Here is a 22153-nt window from a genome sequence, read left to right on the forward strand (position 1 = left end):
GACAGAGCATTTTTTCCTGTCACAATTTTAAATAGCAATTAATTAGATTTGATGACACCTGCAGAAACGGTTACAAGCTCACGTACCGTTATGGTTTCATGTTCCAATTTGATTTAATCTTAATTTTAAAACAAAAAGTATTGTTCCTGTCACTGTATTAAATAGCGATCAAATAGATTTGATTATACCTTCAAAATGGTCAAAATCTCACATAACCTTTTTTGAAAACCACTGAGGGAATAAGAAAAAAATAACGTAATAATTCCAGACATTTTTTGATTCATTTTTTTTCCAATGGAATTTGTCTTTAACATTAAAACATACTTTCAAACGTTTTTGTTCCAGCGTTAACATATGTTAACTTCCACAGAATCAAGATTTTTTGTTGTTGTTGACAGATTATGTGGAAAATAAATTGTTTTTGTTGCTTAAAAAAAGTCACATTTACCTAAAGAACAAGTCTGGCTGGTAGTTTGTTAAAAAGTGCACATACCTCGGCTCAAATGTTTCCAAAATGATTCTTCGCATGTTTTGTTTTGTTAGTAGCAATTAAAGTTGCAAGTCGTAAACCTTTTGGGAGAAAACAAAGTTAGTTAAGTGGTTGGAAAAGTTGACAAACGGACTACGATTTTTTTTTTTTAACCTCTCTGTTAAATAAGTGACGCACATCATAGATTTAAACTATAGTACATAAGCTACAAAAACATATTATACTGACAGATCTTATTAAAGTGCCCAACCCTTTGTGCAATTATGAATTTATTAGTTGAGGTTATTCGTGTCTTTGAAAAATCCTCCAATAAAATGTGTACAAATGTTTACAAAGACGATTTGAATAAATATTTTATTGAAAGTATTTACAGACGCTCCTACCCCCACAAATGAGATGAATCATGGAGGTCACCTGTCCTAAAAAATAAGATGCTCTGCTTGACAAGTGACGACTTCTTCTATCCTTCGTCTTCATCTCAGCCTCTGCTGCCGAACTAAACAAAGAAAAAAAAAAAAATTCACATCCTGTTTTGTTTTTGTAAACAATACATACTTATTAATCATCTTATGCTTGTTACCAAATTTCCATGTCACTTGTACCCAAATCAATAAACTCTTTCGATGACAGTGCAGTTAAAATGGGTTTTTGACGTTTATAGCCGTCATTGGTAGTGAATGAGTTAAAATATAATTCATTCTTGTGGCACACGTTTCCATGACGAGTTTTTGATCTAAGTTTACAATCGAACTTGCGTAAAATGCATTTTATTGCTTGGGGATTGTGTTCATGTTTTCATCCAGATAATTCATCTATTCTTAGACAAGGAAACAAAAAACTGCCACGAGCAACTGAGAAGGTCGTGAACGCAAACAAAGGCTGTCATATTTTTATCTTAAATTTTTTTTTTTTTACCCAATTTCTTTGTCACTCAAAAACAATCAACACAGCCCAATTGAAATGGAATTTTGATTTAATTTGGGATTTAACGGCTGGAATTAAAAAACGTGAAGATATGACTATGGCATTGAATGAGTTCACGTATTTCTGGATCAGGTTTAGTCAGGATTAGTTCCTGAAATGGGCCAAAATGGTCACAAGCAACTGAGGCGGTATTAACCTCAAAAAAAAGTTTTTGTTTTTCTTTTTCAGAATTTTTGTGACCATATTTGTCACTTATGCCATTTATGACGTCTATAGCCGTCACCGGCAGTGAATGAGTTGAAATATAATTTTTGCGGCGAATTTTTCCATATTTATCATAGAACTTGTGTTAAGATGGGTTTCTAACTTGGGAATTGGTTAACTCATGCACAGTTGGAAATTGTAGTTTTTAATGTTTTCTACCAGTTTAAATTATTATATTTGGGATTTGGGAGCATTTTCATGTCATATTCTGAGTTTCTGCCGTAAACGCAAACAAGGCCTGCAAAATTAGTTTTTTTGTTTTCAAATTGTCAAGTGAAAATGGAAAGACGATCGAAAGACTGTTGTTCTTACGCATGTCGTTGTTTCGCGTGATGGCCATGGCGGCGCGGGCGCGCGGGCCCTGCTGCGTGAAATGGTAGCCGAACTTGAGTATGCTGGAGTTTTTCTCCAGCATGGCGGCGATCTCCATCTCCACCGAGTCGCCCAGCTTCTGTCGCTGTGAGGGCAGAGCATCTCGTAACCGAAATAAGCTTCTCCCAAAAAAAAAAAAAAAAAAAGTGGGTCATTCATTTTGTGAAAGCTCTTGTTTCAATCAGGGCTAAAATGGACGACTGGAACCTGGAGGGTTTGGCTAGTGAAGGCGGGGACACGTCAGATCAAATTCATACTCGGGCTTGGCCATAAATCGTGAAATCGAGATTTTGTATAAGCGCTCGAGAGGTGGATGAGTGCTTTACAAGACGTGTTTATAATTGGTACTAAATACTTTATTGTAGCATTTTGTTATTAATAAAAAGATAAGAGTTTGTTTACAATTTACTCTTTCAGACATTTTTGGACAAAAACATCATTAATATTCAAAAAGCCATTTTGACCCCATTTAAGACAACACTGGGAGCTGCAAACACTTTATTGCATCTGAAATGTAAAATATATATATATATATATATATATATATATATATATATATATATATATATATATATATATATATATATATATATATATATATATATATATATATATATATATGTATATATGTGTGTGTGTGTGTGTGTGTGTGTGTGTGTGTGTGTGTTTCCAACCTGGTTGTCGATCTTGAGCTCCACCAGCGTGGCGTTATTGGCCATGGCCTTGATGACGGCCCTCATGCCGTCCGAGGTGATGAAGTTAGACTCGATGTTAAGACTCTGCAGGCTGGTGTTCTCCCGCAGCATCTCGGCACATGCCTGACACACGCAAAGCACAACGTCGTAGTATTTTTTTTTTTTTTTAATTACTAATGAAAAAAAAACACCGGACTCACGTAGGCCACTGGATCGTTGCTACGGGTGGCGGCGATGCTCAGAACCTCCACGTGAGAGTTTCCCTTCATGGCCTCGAAGATCTCCTTCAGTGTTGGTATGGGAATGTCCTAAAAAACACAGGAATAAGTCATTGCTTCACGAGGTACTCTAAAAAACAGTTGGGTTAAAAATAGCCCAACTGTGGGCAAAATGGATTGACAAAAAACAAACTTAAATTTTTTTTTTTTGTTTATAAAAGTTAGATCAAATAGACCTAAATATTGGGCGGTTCTTTTCTTTTACTTAACTTCAGTGAAGCTTCATGAAGCACTTGTGATACTGCATCGTTTCACTCAGACAGGAGAAATCCAAGACATTTCCACTGTACTAGCATTATAATTCCACTGTACCAGCATTTTTCTGTAAACTAAGAGCCCCATTTAGAAGAGTAAAAATATATCATAAGTGCTTCATAAAGTTTCATTTTCCTATCACTAGTTAATTATAGGTCACAAGGTAATTTTAATCCACCTGTTTTTGGAGTGCACAAAGTCCCTTCATGACTATCAGCACCATTTTTTGGTGGTTGATTGACCTTTCAGTGGGTCACGGTTGTCAGTCTGAGGGTTTCTCGGACATTCAAGGTATGATTTATCGTCCAGGCGATAGGAGTAGTAGTGACCGTGACCGGTCTTGATAAAAAAAAAAATCCAGAGTCCATCCTCTTTGAGACTCAGACAAAACTGAGTAAAAATGCCTCTGATTTCGAGATGAGACTGAGACTCTTAAAACGTGGTCTTGAGACCAAGACCGATCTCGAGGACTACAACGGTAGTGCGTCCCTAAAAGCTTGGACCAAACAGTCTCTGATATGATTATGACTAAAGTCCTAGTTTAGGATTATAAGAGCCTCCTTAGAAATATTTCTCTCCTGGTCCTTGGACTCCAAAATTCTGGAACCCTTGTAAGAAATATCTGAGCTTCATTGTCCTCGATATTTACCTTGATGTTGTTAAAGTTGACTTGGGTCAGGCTGCTGTCGTTGTTGTGGATCCTCTCCAGGGTCTCCTCCACGTTGGTGGGGTTGGGCGGCTCGTCCGGGAAGATCTTGAAAGGGTCTTCTTTCACCACGCCTGAAGTGTACACGGACAAGATCGAGCCGAATCCAAAATACAGACTCACTATCCGGCGCGCACGACGACGTACTGTTGATGCCCTCGGTGTTGGCGATAGTTCCCGTGGTGCCCAGAGCGTCGTAATACTGCTTGTTGCTCATCAACGTGTACATACCCAAGATGGCTGCAGGAGTGAGAAAACATTTACGAGTGATGTTAATGGACTTATGGTCAACGGAGCAAGTCAAGTTCTCCTTGTTCCTCGAAAACAAACTGGTTACGAGACTTGACCAACCTGCGGTCTTGGGTGGGTACCGCAATACGAATACCGATCTTGCTCTTAACTGCTTGGACTAAATGAGTGTATTCACAGGCTTCAATAAGGTCTTCAAGAAAGTAGTTTGTTGGTCTGACCTGACTTTAGTCTGATATATGACTGTGTGTAAGCGAGACCTCGATGGCGAGAAAGATCTTTAAATTTAGCGCAGAGCATCACAAACGTTCTATTCTGGTGCTTCTTGACCTCAGTCAGGCCTTCACAAGTTGCGCGTGGAATTCTCCTTTGGATATTTGAACTCTGGTGAGTCGCAGACCTTGACTTCCCCTCATGGGTCCGTTCTGGGACGACTGCGCCTTTAAACTGGTTTCATCTGAGTTCAGTCAGATTGTGGAAGGCAAATTTTTACATTCGTTAGCGAAGATGCCAATGAGGAGACTTCAGTTCCCAGGTGACTCCATGCAACACAGATGTGAAGCAAACATAAATAGTGCTCATACAACTAAAAAAAGTTTTTTTTCAGTTCACACGGTACATTTTAAACAGCAGAAATTTCTTGTTAAAGTACAATATTTTGCAAATATCATATTTTGATCACTGTCATCTTAAATTATGGCATGCAAATTGAGACCATACATCAACAAATATGGCCATGTTGCTCCTCCCGGAAAAAGCGTGCGACCAAATCCTGTGCGGTGTTGGCGAATGAAACCCGTTATCTTAATGATCAGTCAGGTTTCGAAACCGCAACGGATATTTACATATTTATGCGGTATGCACCGTGAGAATAGATCGACATGGAAGATAAAATAACATTACACCACATGTCAATGGCATTCAGTAAAAGTACGCTTCAAAATAAAATGAAATAAATACACCAATTTGGACAACAATATAAAATAACAATACGCTTCAAATGAAAATAAAATAGAATAAACACACCAATTTGGACAAGAATACAAAGGCTGCAGTATGCTTTTATTTTGATGTTGGCCGCTCCTCAACTAAGCTGTCTTTTGCAAATCTCTAGTGTTGACGCTATATCATGGTGCATTCATAGGCAGTCGGACATTTCATACTCACGCAGAAAAAGCCAGTCAATGCATTAATTGTTAATAACTGCAAATACCTTAACAATTTGGGCTTTGTGACAGTCTATAAAATCTAACATATATCAACACGAATGAATGATAGGACTTAAATTACTTTATATAATACTTACTTACGATGTATGGTCCATCACTTATGTTTACAATACTTGAACAAACAACAAAGCCTCCATCTTCTGTTCTAGTGGTTGATATGTCAATTAATCAAAAAGAATGATCCTGCCTTTAATATAAATGATTCTTAAAACATCTACTACAAAAAAACAAGGGCTAATGTTCACCTAAAAGCCAAATCTTTTTGAAATTCATATAAAATATTTGACGTCTTTCACCACTCAAGTTAAAGTAAAATATATTGCGAACTTTAAAAATCTTATCCTGAGTCACTGTCAATTTTCATGTCACACAAAATGATGCTATGCAAATTGGGACGACCATACACTTTTCATGTTCCTTTTACCTGAAATGACTAGATTAAACCTGAACTTTGTTGCTACCAGGAGGGGGCAGCACTGCGAGTCTCATGCTGTAATCTACCTCCCATCAAAGTGTGTCACACACCAACTGCTGCGAGCGCCCCCTCCCCACCCCCGCCCCTCGTGACCCCATCAGGGAAAGGCAGGCCAGTGAGACAGCTGCCTGCTTAGCCATAAACACCCGCTGCGGCCCTGACAGTAACCCTGCTAGCTTTACGGCTCCAGCTAGCCTAGCGGGGGAGCGGCGACCGATGCTAATATCGTAAATAAAACCCTCAATTACATCGCTGATCTGCAGTTTGGCTCTCTCTTTCGCGCCAGGCTTTTCATCCCCTGCCAACACGTTGGCCGAAAAGCCCGACAAAAGCCTGACGGATGCTAACCGAACCCTAATCCTCACCTGGACCCGGTCCAGATTCAAGCCTCCGGCAGCCAATGAGGGGTCTGCCTGTCTGTCCGCATGCTTTGGCCCTTTAGAATCGCTCCCTAACTTTTCCAGCTTTTAAATTCAAGTCTATGCTACTCTGACGGTTCTTATTTGACCCCCGGAACCCGACTCAACATTCCAGAACATGTGTTTAAACAATTAACAGGCTCAAATATAAAATGTATGCGCCGCGGGTCGTCTCGGGCTTATTCTGTCAACGGCCGTGTGTTTTACAAAGATATCCTATCTTCCTCCCGCAGAAGCCGCTCCGACCTAGCAGGCCGGCCCGTTTTATTTTTGAGCTGCTGACTTCGGGGAATCGGATCCCGTCGCATGTCTGTCGTGGCTGATGGGACGTCCCGGCGCGACTTATATGTGGGTCAGTTGATGGGCTGGCATGCTTATGATTAAAAAAAAAAAAAAAAAAAAAAAAAAACGGAACACGGCAGCGCAGCGGGATGCTTGTTCCCCCACGTATGGACAATTTGTGGTTGCGCAAGTGAAGCGGGGCGCGTTCTAGTTGATGGTAAATTTCTCACCTGCAATGTCGCACATTTCGGCGTCAGTGGCGTTCCTGAGCGCCTCTTCCAGCTCGGGCTCCAAGATGACCTGCTCGTGCTTGGGAATTTCCGCTGGTTTTTTCGCCACGAAGGCTTTTCCTGGAGGCACGAAGATTTGCCGTTGGTTCGCGTCAATATTTTTGGATTTAAATTTTCTATGTATTCATAGCATGTGGGAGGGGCAAAATTATGTAAAAATGTTTTATTTGTGGTCTCGCTGTAATCTGGATTTTGGAACATAACTATAAAAAAAAACAAAAAACGGGGGGGTTCACTGTAATTCTCAATGGGTTTTTAAGGTATCATTGTAAGGGATAAACAAAAATCAGTTCAATTTTGGCATGTTATTTCATTTTATTTTTTTTACTGTAGAAAACCATGGGAGCTAATATTTGTAGATTTCATAAAATATGATTTCATTTAACATTTAATTTAAAAAATATATATACTCCTGTGTCTCGGAGCTTCGTGAGCTTGTTAGAATCCTACGACAAAGCTTCATATTGTCAAAACGTTTATGGATAAGTAAATAGATAGCTAATGTAAATAAACAAGCTTTATGCCTAGTTGAAAAAACATCAATAAAGAGTGGATGAGAGGTGTAACGATTTATCCACAACAAATTGGTTATCAACTAGTACTGATTACTTTGGATAACCAATTAATTGCTTACTTTTTAAAATTTAAAATTTGAAATTGTCACAATTGAATCTACTTAACTGTAAATATTCTCCAATTTCCGTAGTCCCCCATGAAAATGGGCTAATAAGCGTTATTTTTTACTTTTATTTTGAAAAACAATGATCACATTTTTTTGCCCATTTCCAATTGCACAAAATCACACGGATCAAATGCATAATGTATCATAATTTGAATTTTGTGCTTCAATTTGTCTTTCTTTTTTGTCAGTTTGAAATAATGACCTGTTTTTGAACGTAAGGATGGAAATGAAAACATGTCCAAAATGTTGTTTTCTTGGAAGTGAATGTAGATTGTTTTTATCATCTCGCTTATTTTAATCTTCAAAGGTTAAATCAATATAACATGTTGATGTTGTTGTATTATTTCAAAATATAAATGAGGCATTCAAGTTAACTACCTGGTAGTTACGTTTAATTGGATCTCGAGAAGGGTTCTTAAAAAGATGAGTCCCCCTTAATGAGAACCGGGATGGTTAAAAGTTTTGGTGAAAACACGGGGCACCTTTCTTCTCCCCGGTGAAAGGCACCAGCTCCTCCCGGTCCGGGTGCTCCATGGCCACCTTCTCCAGGTGCTGCATCAGAGCGTCACGGTCGAACGGTCCAGTCGGGTTTTTCTTTGTCTGGTCACGCTGCCGCATGCCAGCTGGCAGCATGGCATTCTGGGAGGACGGATAGGTCATGTTTATGTGACGAGAGAGCAGGAATTCGACCGATTCACATGTGTGGAAGTCAGAAGTTACAATTAGGATTCAAGTTTGAAGCCGCTTCTAGATTACTACGGAAAAATTCAAGACACTCGACTATACTACTAATACTAGTCAAAGAATGCTGTTGGTCGTCACCAGAAAGGCAATTCAGCACAGCGGTAGAATGTTGACATATCTGTTGCTAAATGCTTATTTTATGTGTAATTTATGCATTTGCTATAGTTGCTTTAGTTTCCTTTGTTGCGTCATATAGGACGACTTTCTGACAGTATTTAAGCTCTGTCTTTTTAGTTACTAGTTTCCAAATTTATTTCTCAAGTTTGAGTAAAGTTTCTTTGTAGGATTTTAGTTTCCGAGTCTAATGTTCAAGGATGTGTTGTGGTTTCAGATGCTCATTGGGGCTAGATTGGATTTTTGTGTATAAAAACTTTCTAATTCACCACTTTCATATCCTTTCTGTTCCTGGGGCCAAAACCAAATAAATTGGCAATGGAAAAACGTAAAAATGTCTGGCACTAAATGAATTAAGTACAAAATTAATCAAATGCTTTAGGTACAGTAATTAAATGCAGTGAAAAAAAATTAAAACAATAATAATACATTGCCCTCTTTCTTTAGAAACTAAAAGTACTAAAGTTATTGATTACTTTAGGTGCTAAAGCACTAGTCCCCAGACTACGGCCCACGGGCCCACTTCCGCATTTTGCCAGGGCCCCGGGACAAAACTAGAGACATATTATGATTTTTTTTTTTTTTTTTTAATGGACAGGAGCTGACACACCTGACTAACGCTTACCTATTATAAGCCAATTGAGCACTGTAGTGATAACTGTGACCATTGGATGGCAGTATTTCCACACTTATAACACAGCTATTACCTACATGCAAATCAAAGTAAGGAATAGAAATCAATCTTTCATATGATAGCACCCATATTTATATAGACATAGCACACAATATTCTATTGGCCTTGAACAGCTAGCTAGCGAGCTATGCCAAAAACGCTATCCACAGCTAGCAAGCTAGCTATGTCGAAAACATTTTACACGGGTAGCACCATATGCTAAAACAATTGTTTACTGAACAGAAATTCTTGGGGGTGTAATTCAAAATCCCAAGAGGTCTGACTTCAGTAAAGTCATGTGACTCAAATGACTCCCCTAATACCTCGGGGTCCATCTCCTGCAGTTCATAATCCAGCTGGTCGAGCTCCTCAGGACTCAGGCCCTTGAGGATGGCATCCTCATCGATATCCCTGGGGTCCGACATGCCTCACTTCTTGGGGGGGGGGGCCCTCCACTCACATGCACTCGCTTTTGTACAGGTGGGCCGAGGGGGCGGGGTTCTACGAGACAAAGGAGTGAAATAATAATAACAGTTATTGGGAAAATATTTTGAATTAAAATATTGGGTGAAATCTTTTTTTTATGTTGATTATTTATTGACTGATGATTGTTGGTTTTTCGATATTGTTAAATTATCAAGCAAAACCAAAGAGTCAGAATTATCCGCCATTGTTTATTTAAATATTATGTAGAAAAAATATTAGTAGTATTAGTACTTTGCATCAGTGAGTACTCAAGTGTAACTACCCATTCTGGTACTGGAGAAAAAGTGGGATAAAACATGCCGTAAAAAAAGATACTTAACACATCCCATGACATCACAGAACGGGCGAGCGAGGCCAAGCGATGACGGAAGCGAGAAATCCAATGAGGTGCGAGTAACTCTAAACCTTTAGCGAAGCGCGTAGCCGCTAAGAATAGCAGGGAGGCTGCGCACCCTCATTTATCATCCGCGCACCCTCATTTGTCATCCGCGCGGCCTCTTTAATGCTTCACAAAACTGTGTTGAGTGCGTTCAATGGGAAATGCGCGAATGTGGAAACAATCATGTGGGGGTGACGAAATGTGATTGTGCTGAAGCCAAGTATGTTTGTGCCATGCTATTCTGAATCTGAATTGTATGCTAATCAAAATACTGTATTAAAATATTCATCGCACTTTTCATCTTAAAAAACGTCAACATTCAGCTACTAACCGTCACTATTGGGCCAGCAGCCCAACTAGGCCGAAGCAACCGAGGCAAGTCAATCATGTTTGCATCCTCCTGTGGTTGGATGACTGCTCTATCCATTGCTTTGGCCTAGAACAGGGCTGTCCAATTTTTGTCTTTTGAGGACCGCAAAAAAAAAAAAAAAGGGATGCAAGGGCCACTTAGACGTTGTCTAATTTATAAGATTTTTTTCTGAATGCTTACACACTAAAAGTAATTAATTTAGCATAATTTCTAAGTCTATTAACCCTTGTGGCATTATGTTACAAATTATGGAAATTCCTTTGATTTTTTTATGATGTCATCAAAGAATCGATGGGGAAAAACACTAGGGAGCTGAAATTTCCAGCAGATGATTAAAACATGTACAATTTCAAAATGCAACGGTTTTGAAATCTCTATGTGATTGCAGCTGGACGTGCGAGATTTTGTATACAAAAATAATAATTGTCCAAATTTTGGACCATATAAAACCATTACAATTACAATTTTTGAGCAGCATTTGAATAGGATTTATGACATTGATTTTCCTGCGATTTTTGCAACATTCCGTTGAGCGGCGGTCAAACTACCTCAGCAAACAAAAAAATTCTTTGTTGACTTGTGTTTCACCTCAAGACAGTAGGTGGCGGTAGAGACCAGTTAACGGCTCTGTCTTAAAGTGTCATCGTCACGTCACAGGCTACAAAGACAGACCATACCATTTTTCTTTTCTTTTTTTGTGGGTGTAAATAAAATGAACCTAAATATTTATGGATAGAACTGAACAATTTGCGTGATTGAAGGAAAAAAAATCATCAATAACTTTAATTATTATGCCTTTAAAAGCATTTACAAAAAATGCAATTTTTATACTAAACTAAAAGTACAAAAAGAGATCACTGTTTTACAGGCGTTAATCATGACAGATTTTTTTTTAGCATTTATATTCTTTAAACATTTTTGCACAACTTGTTATTTTCTTGGTCAACCTTATGATGTGGAAGATGCTTTATGACTGGAATGACTTTCTGTTCATAGCTGTGCATTATCAAAAGTTGATAGCTTATATTTTGTGAGCTTTTGAGAATGTTTGGATTTGAAAGTGTTTCCAGGTGTTGACTGGTAATGTGCTTTGAAAAAAAAAAAAATCACCAAATCAAACCAGTTCCTGAAGAAACACTTTCAAAATAATCACTTATTTTTTTTTGCTGTTGACATTCATCTTTTTTTTTCCTGTTCTTGTTGCTGCAGGTCTTAGCACCCAAGTGTAACATTCCAAATCATGCTGAGCTTAATTTTAGCTTGACAAGTCAGCTACTTGCAGCCGCGTCAAGCCTCAGCGCCTTAGGTTGCCCAAACACACACAAACGCACACACGCAACGCATGCACAAACGCACACTCATAAGGTGTCTTCTCGCAAAGTGCCATGCAGCCAAGAGAACTTGAGCTGATCCATTGACAAAAAAAAAATCACGAAATTGTCAATATTATTGCAGACTTTCATCATTATCCTCCATCAGCTTCTATTTTACAAATATCTTCTTTTTCAAATTCATTTTCGTTAACCTCTATGTTTGATTTCATCCCCTTCCAAAATCTCCATCATCTACTTCCAAAATCTGTATTAATAAAATGCGTATTATTCTGGTTTTCTTCAACCTTTAGAGACTTCTAAATACCTTCATATACTTCCAAAATCTCTTGTTTACAAAAACCTGACCTCAGACTCAATTTTCCATACACTTTGAGCTATCAAAAAGCTCCATCTTCTCTTTCCAACACCCCCGAATTTTCTAAATGTTTTAAAACTCTTATCCTAGACACATTTGTGTCCTCGGGGGTTTGTTCGAGGTCTTAAATGTTCTTAAAGGGACACTGTGTAAGATTTAGACCATTTTTCATTAAAAAGGAATAAATTAAACGATTGTAAATTTGAAAAACTCGCAAATAAATGTGTTCTTCATGACCAACTGCATATTTTAAATATATTCGTAGGTCTAGTTATCATTAAGTGATATTACATGGGGGGTGGCACTTCTCCGGAGGCGGCCATGTTTGTTATAGTTACGGACAAAACCTGCAGCACCTCCTGCTGTCTGTAATGAAAAATCATCTAAATTTTACACAGTGTCCCTTTAAGATATTCTTAAGCATGGGGCTCTAAAGTAAATTTTGCAGTGGTAGGTAGAACTTTGGCCATACTGCACAGGTTTTTTTCGCACACCTTGGGGGGAGGCACAGCAATACCATATTTGCTGATATATACTTCACCAATTTTGTATACCGTAATTTCATATGACATAAAAATTGATAATGACTGATTATGATACTTAACAAATATTTTACCGTAAACAGAACTGTTTGCAACAAGTAGCAGCTGGCAAAACTCATCAATTGTTTTATATACTGTAAGTTTAAAAGAAGACATTGAAAAAAAAGTCATTGCTTTCGTCAACCATTGCTATCGTCAACCATTAAACACTTCTAAATATGTGCTGTGTATCTTGTCAAGCTCTAAATTCCTTCATATTCTATTACTAGAAAATATTCAACTTGTAAAAACGTCCTTATTCTACCTCCAAATTCCTTCATGTTGCTTACAAAAAAAACACTTGACATTTATTTCCCCCAAAATCTTCAACTTCTAAAAACGTCTCAAATTATTATTATCTTCTTCCAAAATCCAAATAAATGTCTTCCAAAAGTAAAAAAAAAAAAAAGGCTTCCAAAATCCTTCACGCTTCAACCTCCAAATACCCCAAATTATTCTCAACATTCCATCTTTAGCCAGCAAATGTTGAACTTCTAAAACTAGTTTTACCTTCCTTATGTGTTCATCTGTGCACATGATTTATATTCTCTTTTATTGCCATCTAAAAAAATGTCAGGTCTCAAATTCTGTATTGCTCAGTGAGAACAAGCTGCATGCAAGAAAAAAAAAAGTTGAACATGGACCTCACCTACCTCGAGTCACAGCGTCCGAGCCTCCACTGAGACACAAACTACACCCAGTTCAGCACCCCATACCACCCCAAACACCCCACCTCTCTTGTGACGTCACCGCTGTATTATACCGAGGGTGAGACAGAACTTTCACGATTAATAGCGACGTGAACCCTGAAGCAAACTTGTGGAGAAACACTGACACCCAGTGGCTAAAACTAGTCAGTACAATGACGGTTGACATTCCAGTAGACTTGTAAATTAAATTATCGTTGAGTACACTCAGTATTCGCGGATTTTGGGGAAAGTGGGGAGAATCAGAAATAGAAAATAGTGCCGAATAAATGCAAATAAATCTTTTTAAATTGATAGCCTTTAAGTATTTTTTCCACAACTGACATTTTTTTCCACACAACATTCTCACAATGGTTAACATGTTTTTTTTTTTTTGATTACCAGCTTTTGGTATTTGTTTTTTGTGCTTGTACCACACGGACATTCTCAGACAGCAAGTTTCTGTCTCCCGTTATCGTCCCTCCCCTTTCGTCTTCGTCATGACCCATTTCTTCTTATTGAGATGTCTTGAAACAGGAGCTTCGAGGACCTGTTTGACATTCTCTGGCCATTAAAACACCTGACAACATTGTCTGCTTCCTTACCTACCACAATAACATACAACTGTGTGTCTCACACACACACACGCCACAGAACTTTCTCGGATTTTCATGTCCCACATTTTCCATCACATACTAGTTTGTCGAATTGTTGACATTCTTTCGTTTTTGTTTCCACGTATTCTATCAGTTAAGATTCACCTTTTGTCCCTGTATTTAGTCTCATCCCTGTTATGTTATTTGTTTTTTATATTTTGATCTTTTTGTGTTTCTTTGTGGTTTTTTTATCATCAATCTGGGTTGTATGTCACACGTCATCGACATTGACAAAAGAAGCAACAAAAAATTGTTGTTTCTTTTGTGTCCTGAATTTTCACTCGTGCACTTTCTTTTGTTGACATTTCCACGCTATTTGTTATCCCACATTATGGCTATTTCCCATTACATTATTGTGCCATTTTTGTCTTAAATTGATGTTCTTGTTTTTTTTCTTTTTGTTCTTTCCACCATATGTTTTTGGCCCTTGACCTTATTATTTCTATGAAGTTATGAAACAACCCGAGAATATTGTATAACCATGAAAAACCCCTGACGAAATTGTGCACATCTTTACCTGAAGCAACAACACACACACACAAGTGCAACTCCCTTGTAAAACATTTTGTGTCCATTGCTGACCTTTTGTTGTCTTAATCCTCTCGACACGCTCATTCTTTGACGTTATGAAACTTGAAGGGCAGTTCTGACATTCTATGGCTATGAAACACCTGACAATGTTCTGAAGCATCCATGACTACAACAATAACACAAATACACACATCTGCTCAAAGGAAAGACGATTCATTACATAACTCGATATATTGTGAGTAGATCCATTTGATTTGGTTCCATTAGATCCAGATAGAAAAACAATTCCAAAACATAACTGTTTTTGTTACACTTCTAGTCTATTTGTGTCACATATTGGCATTCTTTTTTTGTCATTGTATTGACACTTTCACACTTTAATGTCTTGTCCCAGATTAATCTTCCCATAAATGATTTTTTTTTGTGCCACACATGAATACTCTTCCCAATGTTTTTGTTCAAATTCACATATTTTTTTTAATTTTCTGTGTTGATAATTTGTATATACTTTGCAAATTGTTTGCTGTTTGTGTCACAGATTGACAAAAATATTTTGGTTTTCCACAATATTGTTGAGATACCCATTACTTTTGTCCTGGTTCTGTACCATGTTTAAATTCTTACACGTTTAGTGTTATTGTCGTCCAGACACATTTTGTCTTTTTGAGTCAAAATTGTACACTTATAGTTTTGTGTCTTTTGTGTACCTGAATTGACATTTGTACACCTAATTGGCCTTTTTATTTTTTTCGACATGCTGCATTTTCTTGTGTCCTATTTCACCCACATTGACATTTTTATTTTTTTATTAGCCTTTTTACATATAAATACTACATGCTTGTACCTTGTCTTCTTTTAGGTCTTACATCGAATAGGTGTCCCTCTTCAAATTTTCATGTAGATCATGCTGGAGGCAAAAAAGTGAACATTTTATGAAAGAAAATGAATTGCTTGAAATATATTTACATATTAAAGGTCAATAGCAGAATTTGTTATTCTATGGGTGTGACCTTCGATCAAGACACTGTTTTTTTACCGGTGGCATTCATGCCGCATGATTGCATAGAATTACATTCATTTAAATTGCATCATGTTGGTTAGCAACAGACCAAGAACATTCTGTTCCCAATTCAGTATGACTCACAACTTTTGCACACGATCGGCTTCCAGAGGATGACCTGAGGCCTCAAAGCCACAACACTAACAGAAAATAGATTAAATCAGTTTGAAGAAAAAGGTGGACTAGTGCAAACTGCAAATCAATACAATAAAAAAAAACGTTAATCATTGAGGTTTTCCATCATTGGTCCCTGATGACGTTAAACCTTTCGCATAATTTAGGCGAATTAAACAGGAAGCACCACGCACACCTTCCACGACAAATTCTGCCTCGTGATGGCAGAAAAAGTGGGTTTCATCCGAGACAGGAAGTGAATGGGGCTCCCCCACTCCCCCTCTCTCACGCACAAAGTATGTTTAGTCTCCCATGACGAAAATCCGTGCTTCTCTTCAGCTCTCAAAAGAAACCACTTCATTTCCTAAGAGGTTACCAAAAACACACGCAAGACGCACACGAAGTAAATGACATCCGGTCAGATGTTTTGCTAGGACACATTCCGCCACCAGGGGTCTCCCTATACGCGTTCCATTTTGAGAATGACACATTAGACTTAGTCCAATGCTGGTCATTGTTTTAAGTGTGTCTTTTGGGGAGACACAAAGTGAGAGTGCACGAATGTGTGTGTCTGTGTGTTCGTGCACAGGCGGAATTTAGTGTCCCGCTGGATCGCAATTAAAAAGTTCTAAGGCTGCGGTGAATGATTGGACCTAACAGCAGGTAAGCCGGTTTGTCATTGTGATGACATCCACAGGTGTGTCAGTGACTTGGTAGACTTAGTCTGATTCAGAAGAACTGTATGAGAACGTCTGTGTTTTTGTTTATGTTACCATGACAAGTACATTTGAGTGCATGGTTACATGTATTTATTTTCAACAAATTTATAGGAGCAGTTGTTTCAAAAGCGATGGACGTCTGCTTGATATGACCCAAAATTCGCACAGCAGCGTATTCTGGAAAATTATAATTAAATGTATCACCGACACCAGACTCACCAATCACCATGAAATTTTGGTGGGAATGCCTATCATGACCGGACGGACAAAAAAGTCTCAAGGACCCATGCCTGGAATTGAACAGGAAGTCGGCCATTTTGGTTGGAAGTAGGCAATTTGGGGTAAATTTCGAGCTTAAACTCCTATTAAGAAATCTGATCAAACCAGCCCCAATCGGAAATTGAACAGTGATCCAATGATGAATTGCCAAACATTTTGTAATTGTTGTTGTGCTATCTAAAGGTGACGGAGCATGACATCAATCTTCAAAAAAACTTTGAGGATTCTCTCAAAAAATACGTTCCTGACATGAGTTTCACCTATCCACACCGAATTGAGCGGACGTCAGTCACGAACAGACGTGCGAAATAGACCAATGCCTGTAATTGAACATGAAGTCGGCCATTTTGGTTGAAGGTAACCGAGACAAGGAGCCGAATTGCCATGTTTTTTGTTGTTGTTGTGCTATCTAAATTGGGCAAAAAATAATGTCGATCTTCATTGATCTTTTTAAGGATTTTCTCAATGAACAAAATGAATTCCAGACACCAGTTTCACCTCACACCAAATTAGGTGGACAGATCATGAAAAGACTCGAGTTCAAATCCACCTCGCTCCTGACTTGCTATGTGGAGTTTGCATGTCCTCCCCGAGCCCGTGTGGGTTCCCTCCTGGCACTCCTGCTTCCTTCCACACTCTAAAAACATGCATGGCAGGTATAATAAATTGTCCTTAGGTGTGATTGGGGCAAGAATGGATGTTTGTCTCTGTGTGCCTTGCGATTGGTTGGAAACTATTTCAGGGTGTCCCCCGCCTCCTGCCCGAAGTCAGCTGGGATGAATTTAGTGACATGGCATTCTTCTTTTTGTTTTGTTTTTTTTTTGGTGTAACTTTAAACTCTCCCTATTGCTTAAATTGAAAGAGGAAGAGGAAATTAAGCCCCAAATAAAGCCCTATTTCATCAGAATGAATATTTTTCACCTTATTCGGTCCTGTCAATCTCCTTTCAAAGCATGAAACAGACTTATCGAGACATGGTGACATCCCATCATCGAACCCAAACAGCATTCCGGATGAAAATGATTGTTGGGGGTGGAAAACGAATCTGAAGACAAGACAAAGAAAAAGCGTTGAGCGTCCGTTTCAGGCGCCTTGTTGAAAATGTGAATGGCTGAAAGTGTGAATGGACGCAGACGGCCGGCCTCCCCGCTCACATGAGCGCCATCGCGTTCTCTTTGTTTCTCAAAGCCCAAGCCCGCTTTGTCCTAACCAGGCGGGGAGGGGGATACCGTTTCCCCTTGACTTTGATGTCTCCCTCCCCCATCCCACACACACACACACACACACACACACACACACACTCAAAACCACATGAGCGCATGGGGAAAGAATTCCAAAGCAGATCCATCAGACGAAAAACAGCACCAAACAGAGAAGAAGCAGACACTTATTAATAATCACATAAAAGGTAAAAAAAAAAAAAAAGGAAGAGAAATTATTGTCTATAATTGGGATTGATTCAGCATCCTTAAAGTGAGTCAAACCAGATAACGCCCGAAATAATTTCCAATCTTTGGCTTTTCTAGTATGTTTAGGAAATTTTGACACATCTCTATTTTAGGAAGCTAGGAAGAAATGGAATCAGCAGGCAAAATGTTATCATACAAACCACATGAGCGTTGCGTACACAAGGACATGAACCACACAAAAGAGTCCAAAAACTTCACAAAAACAACAAGAACACAAACACAGCATGTGAGCAAAGCACAGTGAAACAAAGAGAACGTTCTCTACTCTTTCACGTGTGCTGAGGTCCAGTGGTAAACATCATTGAATTGCTTGACATTTATGGATACGTCAGCAAACAGACACGGCGTGATGATTTATTTATTTATTTAATCTGATTTTTATGAGATTTTTATTTTATTTTTAAATGTAATGGTTGTTAATTTTTGTTTACAGTAATCCACTATTTATAACAAAGAAATGAACAAATATTTTTGTGGTCCATTGTTGAATTTGAATTGACCCTAATTAAACCATTAACTATAATAATTAATGATAAATATCACTGTCATTAGATTTTTACTGTTAGTTTTAAGTGTAGTTTATTTGAAAAAAATAATTTGATCATTTACAATAACTTAAAAAAATGAACAAATACTTTTTAAGTTAAAACTTCAAATACAAATAGTTATATTTCATTATATTTCAAAAACATTAACAAAAGAAATATAGATAAAAGAAATATAGATAAAAGAAATATATATATATATATATATATATATATATATATATATATATATATATATATATATATATATATATATATATATATATATATATATAGTTTTTATTGGCTCAAAATCAATCAATTAAATAAAAAAATAAGAACAATGTGTGTATAAAATTGGTTGGTTTACTATTTCTAGATTATTATTCAAAACAAAAATAGTTGACTAAATACTGTGAATATAAAAATAATAAATACATTTTAACTAACCAAAGTTTTGTAATAAATAAATGAATAATACAAAGTGTAAGTGTCGGTCAAGTTCTACACATGTACTCATAATCATGCATAAGCAATTGATCAATGCATGCAATCTGCGTATTTTGTAACAGTCATGCATGTGGTTTATTTTCCACATCGAGCGACATAAATATTTACTTTGAGCATATGACCTCAATTTCCATACGCGGCCTAAGTGACGGAGGGGGCTGATGGACAAGGGGGCCGGGGGTGGCGGCGGCGGGGTTGTTTTAATCCATCTTAACGATGGCGGGGCCTCGTACCCCGAGCGGCAAACAACATGTGGCACGTAAAGCGTCCCTTTGATTGCATTGTTGCTGTCGGAGGCCACGCGGGCCCTTCGGGGCGGCCCGCCAGACTGCTGCCGCCCAGCCCCTCTGGGCCCCCCCTCGCCAAAGAGCGAGGCCGTGTTCTTCCTGCAGCCGGCTGATGTCAGGCTGCAGGAATGTGCAAAACAGACCACACTGGGGGGCCTTGTTCTCCCCCCTGAATAGAAGGCGGCAGGCCGAAGCACATGCCACACACACGGCCTGACCGGGGGAGGCCTTGGGGGGCTTCGGGAGGGGGGGGCAATCAGCACAGAGAGTAGTTTAAGGTCATGTGGAGGCACTTTAGATAAAGTTTCATTTCCAACGAAACGGAGACGGAGCTTTTGGAAAACAACGAATGTGAAAGCGTCAAAACAGGAAGTGCAAGGTCAGCACCCTTTGGCAAGTTTTTTTTTCCCCATTTTTCATTATGATTATTATTCTCTGAACCAAGGAAACGCAAGGGGGTGCTATGGTCCCAGTTGGAATATCAATGGAAACTATTCTTTGTCATATGTAAAAAAAAAAAACAAGCATTCCAATCACAATGTACTAGAATACAATTTTCATGTTGCAAAAGTCATTCAGCCCTAATATCAGAGCTGATTTTTGCTGAGGAACGTACACCATAGAATGGGCACCAGCCAATTCACAGGGTACATGCCAGCAAATGCCCATTAACACTCATTCTGTGGAAAATTGAACAAGAATTAAAACGAACCCAAACCCTAATCCGACTAAAACTTTCAAACTGCCACTAAACAGACCCAGAGCAACAACACATACAAAAAGAGCAAACAACAACACTCACCGCATTAGAAATACTGTACGACTAAACGTACAAAATTGACGTTAGCCTGAGGAGATTCCCAACAGACCAGTACAACAAAATCATTCTTGGATTGGAGTTCACTTCAGGTTATTTTCTAACCTGTTAGAACGTGTGCCGCCCCGGAAAAACACTCATGTCAGCACATTTCGTGGACTCGCCTACTGTAAATACCTAATTTGCGCTTGGAAAGTATTCACTGCATGCATTTTATCCATCAAAAGACTTGAGATTGAAAGTAGAAAACTATCATCTACTGGTCACATTTAAAGTCGTTATTGAGTTCAAGAGAGCTAGCTAGTTTGAAATCAATAGCTAGCGAGCTAACTAACTAGTAGCAGTAGTTAGCTACCTGTCTAGCTAGTTTGAAATCGATAGTTCGCAAGCTAACTAACTACATGCAGTAGTTAGCTACCTGTCTAGCTAGTTTGAAATCGATAGCCCGCTAGCTAACTCGCTAGCTAGTTGGATGGACAGACAGACAGAGAGACAGACAGACAGACAGACAGATAGATAGATAGATAGATAGATAGATAGATAGATAGATAGATAGATAGATAGATAGACAGGTTGATTGATTGATTGATTGATTGATTGATTGATTGATTGATTGATTGATTGATTGATTTGAGGCCATTTGAAACAATTGCTTAGTTGTATAAGGGAGATGTTCAAACCTCTCAGCTAGCTAGCTAATCCATTACTCTTAAGGCCCGACAAAGTGTCAAAACGATACCAAGAAAGGCAACAAAATCAAGAAGGGGAAGGCCAGCTACATTATTGTAATCAGGTGAATTCCATAAGGCAACTGACGGTATGTTGTCCAGTTGAGAAAGTGAGAAAGTGAGGAAATCATCGCGAAAAATGAGACACGAAAAATGGACAGCACCTTGTTACGTCGCCTAGCAACCAGCTTTACACAAAACAAAAGATATAAGTTGTGAATCGCGACATATGTTCCTATATAGACGACACTACGAACAAATACTGAGACTAACCTTTCTTCCAACGTTGTTTTTCATGGTGCGTCTTTACCTATTCTTTAAATGTGGGTTACGACGTTAAATGTTTACATGCGTGTACAGTATTTCACACGCGACGACATTGCTGTATGCCTATAGAGGTGCGGTCACGTCTGTGGGGATGATGTCATCGCTCTTATGTAAGCATCAACAAGTGAAGACATGTTTCTGACACCAGATGTTTGAGGCTAACAGTGGTACCATGTAACTGAGTCCAAAGACCGTTATTGTACTTAAGTAGTTTTTTTTTTTTTTTTTTAATTATCTGTGATTTTTCAGACGAGTTTACTTCTATTCTCCGCAATCAAATGAGATTTTACTAGTTTCTTTCCAATATGGCAAAACTGCTCATGTAAGATTGGCCTTTTATTGTGGGCAGCCAATGATGGTTTTACTTTATGCTAACGAACAATGCAAAATATCATAGATGGGCTAATGGATGCTATCTAATTGGCAGTGTTCTTATATTAAAAATCAATGGACATATTTACACAACTAACGCAGAAACTCACGCAGGCAGATAACATACAAATACACACAGGTATGTGTTCTTTATCCTTCGCAAAAAATGAATAATCATACTGCAGTATTGGTCACTAACTGTAGCAGTGAAACTCTTCTTAGTTCTTCTGTGCATGACTATATTGTACTGCCCCCAGTGGCCAAATCAAACACAGCAAGGAACTGCAATTAACTAATCATTAAACAAAATCGGTTTTATTCTCTACATGTTATTTATCTAGCACTTCACATTTTTAAGTATAATATTACAGAGCGCTAGTTTTCTTGTTTAAAAACACAAATCTGCATCCTTGCTTTTAATTGTCTTT

The 22153-nt window shown here is 38.3% G+C and overlaps 1 protein-coding gene and 1 long non-coding RNA gene across 7 annotated transcripts; one reads left to right on the forward strand and one right to left on the reverse strand.

The window, feature by feature from the left end:
• Positions 1-487: 487 nt before the first annotated feature.
• On the reverse strand, positions 488-13365 carry tmod4 (tropomodulin 4 (muscle)). Of its 6 annotated transcripts, XM_088409753.1 has the most exons (11): positions 13300-13365; positions 9465-9642; positions 8093-8249; positions 6869-6988; positions 4132-4224; positions 3928-4058; positions 2946-3053; positions 2725-2868; positions 1991-2169; positions 874-986; positions 488-570 (listed from the first exon to the last, which is right to left on the reverse strand). In XM_088409753.1, exons 2-11 carry the CDS (start codon positions 9564-9566, stop codon positions 500-502), a joined length of 1218 nt encoding a protein of 405 aa, XP_088265879.1. In that variant the 5' UTR covers positions 9567-9642; positions 13300-13365; the 3' UTR covers positions 488-499. The 6 variants fall into 6 exon arrangements, 4 of the variants coding, with proteins under 4 accessions (XP_088265879.1, XP_088265881.1, XP_088265882.1 ...); XM_088409755.1 differs by lacking the exon at positions 13300-13365 and having other exon boundaries at positions 508-570; positions 905-986; XR_015865012.1 differs by lacking the exon at positions 13300-13365 and having other exon boundaries at positions 552-570; positions 905-986; positions 1991-2135.
• A 2869-nt stretch (positions 13366-16234) lies between these two features.
• LOC148426319 (uncharacterized) lies at positions 16235-17043 on the forward strand. The gene is made up of 3 exons (XR_015865227.1): positions 16235-16356; positions 16524-16753; positions 16875-17043. It is a non-coding gene; the product is annotated as an uncharacterized LOC148426319 (long non-coding RNA).
• The last annotated feature ends 5110 nt before the right edge of the window (positions 17044-22153 follow it).

The sequence above is a fragment of the Hippichthys cyanospilos genome, chromosome 3, assembly GCF_059441005.1.
Source record: "Hippichthys cyanospilos isolate Australia breed blue-spotted pipefish chromosome 3, RoL_Hcya_1.0, whole genome shotgun sequence".
NCBI classification, from domain to species: Eukaryota; Metazoa; Chordata; class Actinopteri; order Syngnathiformes; family Syngnathidae; genus Hippichthys; species Hippichthys cyanospilos.

What these genes read in the sequence shown, in the direction of transcription:
- tmod4 (XM_088409753.1), bottom strand. Translation starts at nt 9,566, where the DNA reads ATGTCGGACCCCAGGGATATCGATGAGGATGCCATCCTCAAGGGCCTG. An exon ending in GCAACGATCCAGTGGCCTAC is followed by an intron (nt 2,869 to 2,945) that starts GTGAGTCCGGTG and finishes TGCGTGTGTCAG; the next exon opens with GCATGTGCCGAGATGCTGCG. An exon ending in GATTCATCTCATTTGTGGGG is followed by an intron (nt 571 to 873) that starts GTAGGAGCGTCT and finishes TTCTCCCAAAAG; the next exon opens with GTTTACGACTTGCAACTTTA.